Raw genomic sequence first — 12,825 nt, forward strand, 5'->3', positions numbered from 1 at the left:
TTGTTTTTTAATATCAGCAAACTTTTTTAAAATTAATTTTTCACAGCTGCATTTCACATAGTTGTTATCCTAACTAACTTTCACATCAGCAGGTTACTGTGAATATGACTGATTGTGTTTCTACTATCTGTGTCTGAGCCTCACAAGGCAGTTTCCAAGAGAAGCGGGGTGGTAAAATGCTCAGCCTTTCCTGCAAGCATCATTTATTCCACAATTTATCTGCAAAGGAACAGTATCCTCAAAATAATGTTAAAAAAATAGCCATGGTATACTTCACTACAACAGAACTTAATTACCATATGTAACAATGTTTCTATGAAAAAATGGAACTGGAAATACCTCTCTAGAGGTGGAATGACACAGTGGGAAAAGTAGGGTATTAGACTCAAAATACCTGAACTTTAATCTTGGCACTGTCACTACTAGTTTTATCACTTTGAACCAGTTACTACAATTCAGCTTCTCATATGTAAAACGGAGATAATGGTATGAATTTCTCAGGCTGTTCTATGGATCCAATGACGTAATAGAACATTTCCTGGCACACAATAGGCACTGTTAAGTTCCTTTCCATTCTCCTACAAAGAGATTAGCATTTTTTAATTAGCTTCAAACTCCTGATGGATTATGGAAGATGATGGGGCAGGGAACAAATAATGGAGTAGAGATTTGGGGAGACAGGGATAGTTTTAGGTATTCTTGATGGTTAGAATAAAGAACTTAAATAGCTTCTTGATTCTGATTAGTGCCCCTGTTACTGTCTTTTTTTCCCCCTTTTAGGTACAGGAATTGGCCATCTCCTTTGCTTTACATTTCTACCATTTGCTGCTTTCATTTAGAGTCCTCCACCTCCCACTGCATAGCCAAGTGCAAGACAGAATTTAGCCCTAGTTTCTCCCTCCTAAAGATAGGGGAAAAAAAAAATAGCTTATATAAAAACAAACACCTAGAGATTGACTCCTGAAACAGCAGAGAGAAGACCTCAGTGAACGCAATCTTTTTCTAAAACAATGAAAATCTAGGCAAACAAACTATTTCAGAACTCTGTAATTTAATGAAAGCCACAGACTGAAGTAAAAAATCCAAAAGAAACTACTGAACCTCGATATCCTTGATAATAGCAGCCGCCCAGGCACCTAAGGTGGAATATAGTTCAGATGTCACATGACTGATGAAAATGTCAGTTCCAATCCTGTCTCTACTGGTTGAGGGATCTGTGACCTTTACTTTTCCCCTCAAGTTCATCTTATTTTCTCCTTAACTATCTGTGAGAATTATATAATGTAATATGGCAACGACAACAAAACACCCATGAGTAGATAAGGAAAAGTTATTTACTTAAAAAAAAAACTTGCTAAATCCAACATTTCTACCTTACACTTGAAAGGTGCATTATTTGCAATTAAACCATTTAAAAGCTTCAGACTTCTGTTCCAACATTGTTTTACCTATACACATAGTTATTATGCATAAAAATTTGTAAAAAAATAGTCACAATAAGGCCAAAATTGTAACTTCACATAAATCAAAGTGACAATATTGAAATTCTTCAACAAAGTATTTCTCTACACTGAGCCTTAATCTTTCCAGTATGTTGCTCAAAGGATGATTTCTACTCCTTCCTCTATATCAGTGTAAGCTGTCCTCCAGCTGGTTTAGAATATCCTTCGTTTAAACCACCAAGCACATAATTATAATGCTTTTCTTCCTCAGGTTTCAAAATATCATTTTATAAACAAATTTTAACCCAAACTATCCAATCCATACTGTACTATAAATGTATAGTCTCCCAAACATATATACAATGTTGCAGCATAATGGATTTACTTGAATTTCACTTTTAAATCATCAAAAATAGTTAACGATGACTTTCCTTAATTTTAATTAAATTGCATGGGGGGTAAACGCAAACATTAATACATGTTTTACTAAGAATAAACTCCTACCTTAGGAGACGCGGAGAGATCTCTTCCTGCAGAAACAACTGTGTTTTCATTTACTCCTCCAGTCTTTGGTGAGATGGCTGGTGGGGCTGGGGCTCTTCTTTTTACTCTCTTTTCAGTTTCCAGTTCTTGAATTGGATTTACCAAATTATTTGGAGGAGGAATTGGTTTAGGTTCATAAAAAGGATTTGATCTAAATAAAAGAAGAAATTATTATTAAATGTCTCTTAAACATAGCTTATTTCTAAAATAATATGTTCAGTTATAAAACAAGAAAATACTGAAAATAAGGAAAAAAATCAAACCAGTGATAACCTATGTTTCAGAAGCAATCACTTTTAATCTGTTTTGTTAATCATTAACAATAAAATTTCCCCTTTTAAAAAGTATTTTTAAATTCTTTTAACACAAGGTTAACTCAGCTTTTATTATATACAGACCCTTAGAAAAATGTTTTTAATAATAGTAAATACTATATATCACAATCAAGGAAAAAGAAATTAGATGTGGAAATATTGATTTGTTTTTTATGCTCCCAACAACAAACATCTTTTTCCTTGCATTTCATCCCTTCCTCTGTGTTAAATTCTCTTCTCATTAGGGAACATCTTTTATAAGTTCACTCAATGAGGTTCTATTAGTAGTAAATTCTCTCAAGAGTTGAAAATACCTTTATTTCAGCTTGACACTTAAATGACAGTTTAGCTAGGTAGAGAATTCAGGCACTTTGAAGATATTAGCCTACTTTAGCCTATCACTGCTCTTTTGTAAGTCTATTTTATCTCTGGTTGCTGTTAAGATCTCTTTATTTCTGGTTTTGAGCAATTTTACTATGACACATCTAGGTGTGAATTTCTTTTAATTTATCCTGTTTCAGATTCTATATTTCCTGAGTCTGAAGATTCATGTGTTTTATTATTTATAAAAAAATTATCAGCTATTATCACTTTGATAGCCTCTTCTTTATTTTCTCCATTCTCTTCTTTAGTAAATATTATTAGATATATGTTGAACTATTTCTCTTCTTCATATTTTTACAATTTTTTCCTCCCGTGCTGCATTGTGGACAATTCCCTCACATCTATAATCTAATTCAATTTTTCTCTCTTCATCTGTGTCTAATATAATGAACTTTCAACTTCAGTAAGATATTTCTTCATATGGCTGTGTGTAAAATACCTCAGGTACAGAGATTTGAGTCATTAATCATTTAAACATATTTATAGTCTATCTGATAAATTATTTTAAGTTCTCATATATATAATCCTGGTATTTCCTTTGTCTCCTGACTCTTTCTCTTAGAAAACTGTTTCCTTGTATGTTTTGTAATTCTAGATTATGAGTTCAGGGTTTACTGTGAGGAAATCCTATGTAATCTGAGCTGGGAGTGACTCTCTTCAGAATGTTTTATGTATTGATGTACTTGCATTTGCCAAGTACTTTAAGAGCCACTTTGTATGTTACTTTCTTGGCTTGGAGGTTCCCAGACAATCTTGTCAATATAATGTCAAATCCACATGAGGGTGGGCCTGTGCTTACAACTTCTCAGGAAAGACTTTTTTTTTCCTCTACCTAGAGTCTAGGCCCAGGCAGAAAATCTTCCTTGCTAACTCCCTTTTTGAGTAGATAATTTTTTTTCTTGTTAGTCATTCATAAACACATGTATCTAGTATATATCATGAGTATTCTTCCTATAACACAATAAGAAACTGTTATTCTGGTTTTTGTTTTTTACTTAGCTGCATTTTTTTTCAACTCTAGTCCAACATCCTGTGTGTACAATAACAATAGAATTTCTGAGTCTACAAACCTAAGGACCAGATCACCCAAACGTAGTGATTATAACAAGGGAATTCCGCCTAAGGCATATAAGGCGTGTACCAGTGATAGCCCTCTGTTTCAACTGTGCATGTTCTTTGAACTACAATAGTACCAGACTCACTTAGAACCAATTATTAACACCTCTGCCTAAAGATTTATATATCCAGTCAGGTCAATGAGACTCTGGTTACCAAGTATATCTAAATCAGAGATGTGAAATACATCATATTTGTGAGGTTACTCGTACTCTGTACTCATGGCAACAGTTAGAATCATGTGACTCCTTCCCATTGAGCTGGAGTACAGCCTCAGAATCTCTCTCGACTTTGCTCAGGGTAGCTGCTTTTAATTGAGTGGGGTTGGCATGTACATAAAAAACCTACTTCCTTTTCTTCCTCTTCCTATGTCTGTGCATTCAAGAGAAAAAAAAAACAAAACAAAACAGGAAATATATAACTATATACACACACATATATATTTGAAAATTAGCTTTTCAGACCAAAATATTCTGGCCTAGTGACCAACATACACTTAAAGTATTTATATCCATGTTTACCACCTACTGAAGAACTTGGAGAAATCAAAACAAGGAACAATGTTAAAATAACTAGGTGTTCAGAAAAAGCTGAACATTCTCTCTGAAAAGAAGTAGAAAAGGTATCACATCCAGCCTTACCAATAACATTATTAACATTTATAAAGTGGTTATGCTGTGCTAGGCACTGTTTTAAGTGTTTTACATGTATTAATTCATGTAATCCTTACAACAATCTTGCTTATCCTGCTGATTTTATTGATAGCCTCATATAGCTGTTTTTCAAACTCTATAAGAATAGTTCAAATAGAGGTAAATATAAAGAAATAGGATAAAAACAATAACAACAAAAAATTTAACTCTAAAACTCTAGAAAAGAAAAAAATCTTTTTCCCCCCCAAAACTTACTACTTGCTAACTGATGTTAAATGTTTCAGGACTGAACAGACATACCTCAATCTAATAGAATTAATTCAGTTATGCGAATTATTTGAGTGATATTTTAAAAAATTAGTCCTGGTTAAATCTCTTTATAACAAATTTCTATAGTAGTTTGTAAGATGGTAGCTGCCACAATAATAATTATTATTAATTTATTATGTAAGTATGGCTAGTTATTTAAAAAATTGGATAAAACTCCTTACAATAGGCAATTCTTCAGTACACTTTATATAACTGAATTTACAATTCTCAGTTGCATACAACTTTTATAAAACATATATAATATGTATACAAAGGTATTTAAATATTGTACTTTTTTCTTTATGTCTCTCTGCCTACTTCTAACCACTTAGGTCTCCCTCTAACTACTTGAATATTGGTATTCTTTGTAGAGAAGGTAAATGCATGTAGGAAAGGAGCTCAGATCAATTGATTTCCAAAGTTGGTTCTTGAAGCCCATATTACTAGAAACATAATAAAAATGGACATTTTCTTAAATCAATTAGAGCTATGTTTCTCAAGCTGTTTTACACTATGACATGTAGCAAAAAATAAAATTTATATGACATGCTGGAGTAAAGATAGGAAGCTGCTGGAAAATGGAGTTACCAGGGAATCAGTATCTCTGCGGACCCGCAATCCACCTGTGAGACAATAGTGTGCTAGGCACAATCACTGATTAGGTACTAAATCAGAAAAAGAAGAAGCTTCTAATTCTAAGGGCTTTGAGTGATCCTCCTTATAGATCAGAGATTCCTATCTAAAAATGAATTTCCTACTCTTTAAGAATGAACAAACTATGTTTCTATTTATATGAAGTATCCAGAATAGTTAAATCCATATAGACAGAAAATAGATTAGTGGTTTTCAGGAGATGGGGGAAGAGAGGAATTGGGACTAACTACTGACTGATAGGTATGGGATTCCTTTTTTGGGGCGATGAAAATGTTCTGGAATCAAATAGTGGTGATGGTTGCACAACATAGTGAATAAACTAAAACCACTGAAGTATATACTTTAAAATATGGAATTTCACGTTATATAAAGTATATATCAATAAAAAAGTACTATAAAAAGTGAATAAGAGTAATATATATATATATATATATATATATATATATATATGATTGTGAAATGACTCCCTTCTCTATAATGACAAGTTATGTAATTACTCATTAATACATTTTTTAAATACTTAATATTTTTAGTAAGGAAAAATTATTTAAGGAATTAGCATAATTTTCACACACTGTTGATCATCTATGTTTCAGAGCTTCCTACATCACTCTGAATAAAAAAGAATTGTTTTTATAAAAAAGAATTGTTTTTATCCTTGTACTGTATACTCGAGTAATAGATTTGTTATACTATTAACTCACTGTTAATTAAAAATTTATCAGTTATATTAAGTAGAAAATTGGACAGAATAGTTTTAAATGACATTATTCATGGTTCATCAAATAATTCACAAGGAAAAAGAATTATAGAAAAAAATTGTAAGTTGATTAGAAATAGGATTAATAAACATACAGAAAAAAATATGAAGCAGGGGTATAGCAAAATATTGTCTTTTCTTTCCACTCTGAAAATGTATATTTCTTTGGAAAAGCAATCCAAAGTTATTAAAATGAGTGTGTAGCTTTCTAAATAAAATTCAATGACAATTTTCCTTGAGAAACTGACATACGACAAAATCAGAAATGAGTTCATGCTGAACCTCAAAAGTCACTTCATAAATGTTTTGAAAATTATTGCTTTATAATTTTTCATTTTTGCTACATAAACTGAAGGGCTGAACTAGTCCTAAAGCATGAGAAAACTGAGAAATCCACATGGTTGGTAAGTGTAAAGGACACGTGCTAAAAGCACTGAAGGGTGTATACTTTCTCCTGGTGCTGATGGATGGGCTGAGGTTCTGAAGGTTGTTTTATACATCAAAGGACTCGGTGCTCTTTTCTGGGATAGTTTTAGGTCAGAGGATACAGGAAGAGTTTGGTAACGAAAGATGAGTCATATAGGCTTTTCACCTGATGAAAGGTCATATATAAGTTTATTATTGTAGTAAACAAATTTTGGAAGATTTCTACTACTGAAGTTGGACCTAAAAACTTTCGGAGAAACAAGAGGAAAAATATCAAATAAGCAATTAATATAGAGTTCTTCCTGAACTCTCACATTAGTTGATGAGCAATCTTTAGAATTTGTGTGTATATTCCTATAAAAAAGCTGGAGTGTTTATCATCAGCTCCCTCAGGTAACCTCAGATGATTGAGCAATTTAGAATGTTCTTTATTCATGGGAAACTTGTAAAGACTGTGACTTTCATGTGGAAAAAAGAATAGTCAAAAGGAAACACCCAGTTATTCTGATTTTAGTTTTTATAAAGGCATTTTAAAAGTTTAAGCAAACATCAGATGTCTCTTTAATTTGTTAATAGGAGAGAGCTGGGTGTGTGTGTGTTGTGTAATACTCAGACATCTTGGAATGACTGAATGCTTGTACTTAAAGTTTGCATTTACATTCAAATACTCCAGGTGTGTGGCTATTACTCAGCACCTACACCACCCATGAGAAATTTTATTTTGATCACACATTAGCTATTTCAAAGAAAACAAAAAACTTTAGCAAGAGTTGAGCCAACTTCTTCAACCACTGTATGCTTATTAATTAGTACTGAGATATCAACCTGGTTTTGGAATAACATGATTATGATGTAATTCTACATACTTATAGGAGGTTAGAAGGTTTTTAGGTTTTATCAAAACCTAGCCATGCCCATGGAAGCATGTGGCACATGTGAGAGCCATTAGCCACCTGCTGTAAAATGAGAAAAGGTTGAGAAGCAGTTCAAGAGCAATAGAAAACATGTCAACTACCTCATTCTTTCAAACAAGTCTTTCAAATACTTGAGTTTGGTTATTACAGTTCCCTTAAATTATCTCTTTTCTTTTTTTTTTTTTTACGGTGACATTGGTTAACGAAATTAAATCATCTCTTTTCTAAGTCAAACAGTCCCTATGTTCTCAATCACTGTTCATTTGATGTGGTTTCTGGACATTTTAATGACTCTTGCTCTACTCTGTTAAAGCTTTGAATCATCAACACCCCTTGGTATGTGCAGCACCTAGAAATAAAATACTGCTCAAAATAGCAGCTAGCCAATGCTCAGGGGAGAGATGACATTTCTCTCTTCATACAAAGCAACTGTTCCCAACTTCCATGCATCAGAGGAGCCTTCCTACTATTACCCTCTCAATGTATATATCCCATAGTTTAGAAGATTTTCCTACTAAACTGTATTTTAAAAGAAAGAATAATTTTTCCAAAATCCAAATAATATTAACACAGTAAAATTCATGTATTTCCAAGGAAAGCAAAGACCCATAGAGACTCACTATAAGTAAACATGTAATTATTATTAAGATTTTTGAAAACGATAAATATTTTATAGATCTCCTTTAACCCATACCAATTTTTTCATCAGAGACCTGGAGGACTAAGATTTCCAGGCTTTGAACCACTCACATGACACAATATTTTTGTTAATAAAGTTAAAGATTGTTAGTGTTTCATTTTTTTTCTTTCTTTAAAAAAAAATAGCTTTAGGTATAATTGATATATACTAAATGGCACATACTTAAAAACTATAATTTGATGAGTTTTACATGTGTTCAAGTGTGAAACCATCAGCACAATCAAGATGACATTTTTCCATTCCTCCAAAAGTTTCCTGTATCCCTTTTAATCCATCCCTTCTTCTACCTCCAATCAAAGGCAACTACTTAATGATTTGCTTTCTCTCACTATAGAGTGTATTTTCTAGAGTTTTAAATAAATGGTATCTACAGTATGTACTCTTTTTTAGTCTGGCTTCCTTAACTCGCATAATGACTTTTAGATTCATCCATGTAGTTACCTATATTAATAGTTTGTTTCTTCTTTATTACAGAATAGTATCCCATTGTAGGGATAGACCACAATTTGTTTATCCATTTACTATTGATGGACATTTGAGTAATTCCCATATTTTGCTATTAAGATAAATAAAGCTGTTAAAATATTCATGTATAAATCTTTTTGTGGATATATACTTTCATTTCTCTTGGGTGAAATAGTACCTAGAAATGGAACGCCTGGGTCAAATGATAGGTTTATGTTTAACATTTTAAGAAACTATCAAATTTGTTTTCTAAAATGGTTGTACCATTTAGAACTCTGAGAGTTCTATGAGAGTTCCAGTGGCTCCACATCCTTGACAGTATTTGGTATAGTCAGTCTTTTAAATTTGAGCAATTCTGGTGGGTGTGTAGTGGTATCTTATTTGATTTTAATTTGTATTTCCTTGATTACTAAGATTTTTAGCATCTTTCATGTGCACATTGGCCATTCTCATATTTTCTTTTGTGAAATGTCTGTTCGAATCTTTTTCCTCTTTAAAAAAAGTTTGTCTTATTATTGAGTTAAAATAGTTCTTTACATATTCTTGACAGAAGTCTTTTGCCAGATATGTGTTTTACAAAGAATTTCTGCCAAACTGTGACATGCCTTTTCATTTTCCTTAATATTTTTTAAAAGAGAATTAGTTCTGATGAAGTCCAAATTAATAATTTTTCTTTGACTCTTTGTGCTTTTGCATCCTATTCAAATTTTTTTGCTTAACCCAAGATCACTAATATTTTCTCCTGTGCTTTCTTCTAGAAGTTCTAGTGTATTACTTCTTATTTTTAGGTGTATAATCTATTTTTAGTTAAATTTTGTATATGGTGTGAAGTAACAGTTGTAGTTCTGTGTGTGGGGGGTGGTATATGGACATCTATTTGTTCTAGAGCTTTTTGTTGATCTATTTCTAGACTTTCTCATTCTCTTCTATTCACCTATATGCCTACCTTTAAGACAACACCACAATGCCTTGGTTAATGAGTCTTGAAACTAGGTAGTGTAAGTCCTCCAACCTTATTCTTTTTCAAAATTATTTTGGCTATTCTAGGTCCCTTGCATTTACACATACACTTTAAAATTAGCTTATAAATTATTATAAAAAATACTTCAAAATTTTGATTGGGACAGCACTGAATGTATAAATCAATTTGAATCCATGGTCATAGTATCTCTCTCCATTTGATTTCTCTCTCTAATTGCTCTCAGCAATGTTTTGTTGCTTTCAGCATACAGTTATTGCATATATTTGTTCAAATTTATCCCTGAGGGTCTTTTCCTTTTTTCTTACATTTCATATATGGTGTTTTAATTTTTTTTTTATTTCTGGTTGTCCATTGTTACCGTAGAGAATTTGTTACCGTAGAGAATTTGTAGCTGAATTTGTATATTGATCTTATATCCTGTAATATTGCTAAATTTACTTTTTAGTTCTGGTAAACATTTTGGAGATTCTTTATGATTTTCTATATAAACAACTGTCATCTATAAAAAAAAAAATAGTGTATCTTCAGAGAAACACAATGCGTAAGAAGCTTAAAACAGCATTCTTCAATTTCCCCAGTCTCAGGCTTTATGCAAAACTGTCTTAACTGTCATTTGTTAAGACTGTCATTTTACTTCTACACATCATAAAACACAGATTATATTATTGTTTAAACTTTAAAGTTAATTATATTTTAAAGAGATTTAAAAAAATAAGACAAGTATTTTATATATTCTATATATTTGCCATTTCCTGTGCTCTTCACTCCTTTGTATAAATCCAAATCTACAAGTAATGTCATTTTCTTTCTGCCTGAAGAGCTTCTTTTTAACTTTTTTTTGCAACGCAAATCTGATGGTGATGGGTTATCTCAGCTTTTGGATATCTGAAAATAGCTTTTTTGGGATAGGGCAGATAGAAATTTGTGTTGACAGGTTTTTGTTTTTGTCTTTGTTTTCTTTTAGTACTTTAAAAATATCAGCCTAGTCTCTACTGACTTGAATTGTTTTCAGAGAAGCCTTGCTGTGGTTTTCTTTGTGTTTCCTGCCCTTGAAGTACATTCAGCTTCTTGGACATGTAGGTAACTACATGTAATTAAATTTTTAATTTCTAAAACATTTGGCCATTATTTCTTCAAATATTTTTCTGTCCCCCTCATCCTCTTTCCTCTTCTTTGGAATTTCAATTACACATATGTTAGGAGCCCTTAAAGTTGTCTCACTGATCTTCTGTTCGATTTTTCCACCCCCCCCATATGTTTCAATTTAGATAATTTCTATTGTTATATCTTTATGTTCACTAATACTTCCTTCTGCAGTATCTAACAGGGGTTAATTCTATCCAGTGTATTTTTCATCTCAGATTTTGTATTTTTCATCTCTATAAACAGGATTTGGACTTATTTTTAATATCTTCTATGCTCATGCTTTCTTCTACCTTCCTGAATATCTGGAACATATTCATAATAGTTATTTTATCACACTTTTCTATTGATTCCATCATCTCTGCCATTTCATCTAATTACTGTTTTTCCTCCTTATTCTGGGTCAGATTTTTCTGCTTCTTTATATGCCTGATAAATTTTTTATTGTCAAACATTGCAAATTTTGTGTTTTGGGTGGATTTTTTGATATTCCTTTTAGTATTCTGGGGCTTCGTGTGGGATGCAGTTAAGTTACTTGGAGTCATTTTGATTCTTTTGAGCCTTGCTTTTCAGCTTTATTAGGCAGGCCCAGAAAAGGCTTCAATCTAAGGCTAATTTGGCCCTACTACTGAGACAATACTCTTCTGAGGACTTAACTTGATGTCCCAAATGTTAGGAAGTCTTTCCTCTCTGGCTGGTAGAAATGCAAATGATCCTTCACTCTGGATGAACTCCAGAGATTTGTTGTCAGATTCTTTGTTACTTATATGCATGCTCTGATCAGTACTCAGCTAAAGACTCAAGAGGAACCTTCTATAGCTCTCTGAAACTCTATGAGTAGCTCTCTTCTCTCTGATACTTTGTCCACAAATTCTAGCTCCTCAGTAGCCCCAAAGTCCAAACTCAGTCTCCTCGACACAGACATATTACATTTTATTATGCTTTGCTTTACTAAACCTTGCAAATAGAGTTTTTTACAAATTTAAGGTTCGCAGCAACCCTGTGTTGAGCAAGTCTATCTTGCCAAAAAGACTAACTTGCTGAAGATTCAGATGATGATCAGCACTCCTTAGCAATAAAGTACTTTTAAATTAAGGTATGTTCATTGCTTTTTTTAAAATCATAATGCTATTCCACACTTAATAGTCTACAGTATAGTGTAAACATAACTTTCATATGCACCGAGAAACCAAAAAGTTCATATGACTCGCTCTATTGTGATATTTGCTTTATTGCCGTGGTCTGGAACTGAATCCACAATATCTTCCAGATACACCTGTACTAGGGCATTTAGGTTCTCTCTCCCTAAAATGCAATTGGAAGCTCTTTCCCATAAATAAAGCTTGGACAACTGTAGGGCTCACTTTCTTTGTCTCTGTTCTCTTGGGGATCGCTGTCTTGTTCTATTTGTGCCTACTGTCGAAACGGTTATTTCATAAGTATTCAGGTTTTTAGTTAAGACAAGAAGCTATATCCAGTCTGTGTTACTCCATCATGGACAGAAGTGAAAGTTTTGCTGTTGCTTTTTAACCCACTCAGGGCCACAGTCTGTAGCCACACAGGTAGTACACTGCACAACTTCAGAACACAACGTGAACACATCCTCCTCCTATCCCCACCTTAGATTTGAGTAAAATGGCAGGTCTAACCATCCTGATTATTTATATTGAGCTTGTGGTCAATAAACTTGTGGTAAGAGTAATAACTCAACTGTAGATAACTCCCAATTTATAAATCCTCTAATTTCATTGTTTGGCATTTGAACAAGTCTTCTCATCAAATCAATATCATAAATAATTATTTGGTTCCCACAATAGACCCATAACATAAGTGCAAATAATGTCTATAGTAGTCATTTAAAAACACCTAAGTGCCATTTATAACATGGTTCTTATGGGAATTCTAACCAGAGATTCCAGGAACATATTCCCTTCGCTTGTTAGTTTAGAATGCACACACACATGGAAGAGGGTGGGAGAATAACGGTCAAAATGATAAAAATTCAGGTAGGGGATGAGAT

At 32.7% G+C, this 12,825-nt stretch overlaps 1 protein-coding gene across 14 annotated transcripts in view; it reads right to left on the reverse strand.

Moving 5' to 3' along the window:
- The window catches only part of EHBP1 (EH domain binding protein 1), a 308,435-nt gene that overhangs the window by 149,888 nt on the left and 145,722 nt on the right, over positions 1-12,825 (reverse strand). For all 14 annotated transcript variants that reach the window (XM_039887026.1, XM_039887034.1, XM_039887027.1 and 11 more), the window contains one exon: positions 1,947-2,136. In XM_039887026.1, the coding sequence (XP_039742960.1) occupies positions 1,947-2,136 (190 nt within the window). The remainder of the gene's footprint in view (positions 1-1,946; positions 2,137-12,825) is intronic.

Source organism: Pteropus medius, unplaced genomic scaffold (genome assembly GCF_902729225.1).
Source record: "Pteropus medius unplaced genomic scaffold, Ma_sr-lr_union100, whole genome shotgun sequence".
Lineage (NCBI taxonomy): Eukaryota > Metazoa > Chordata > Mammalia > Chiroptera > Pteropodidae > Pteropus > Pteropus medius.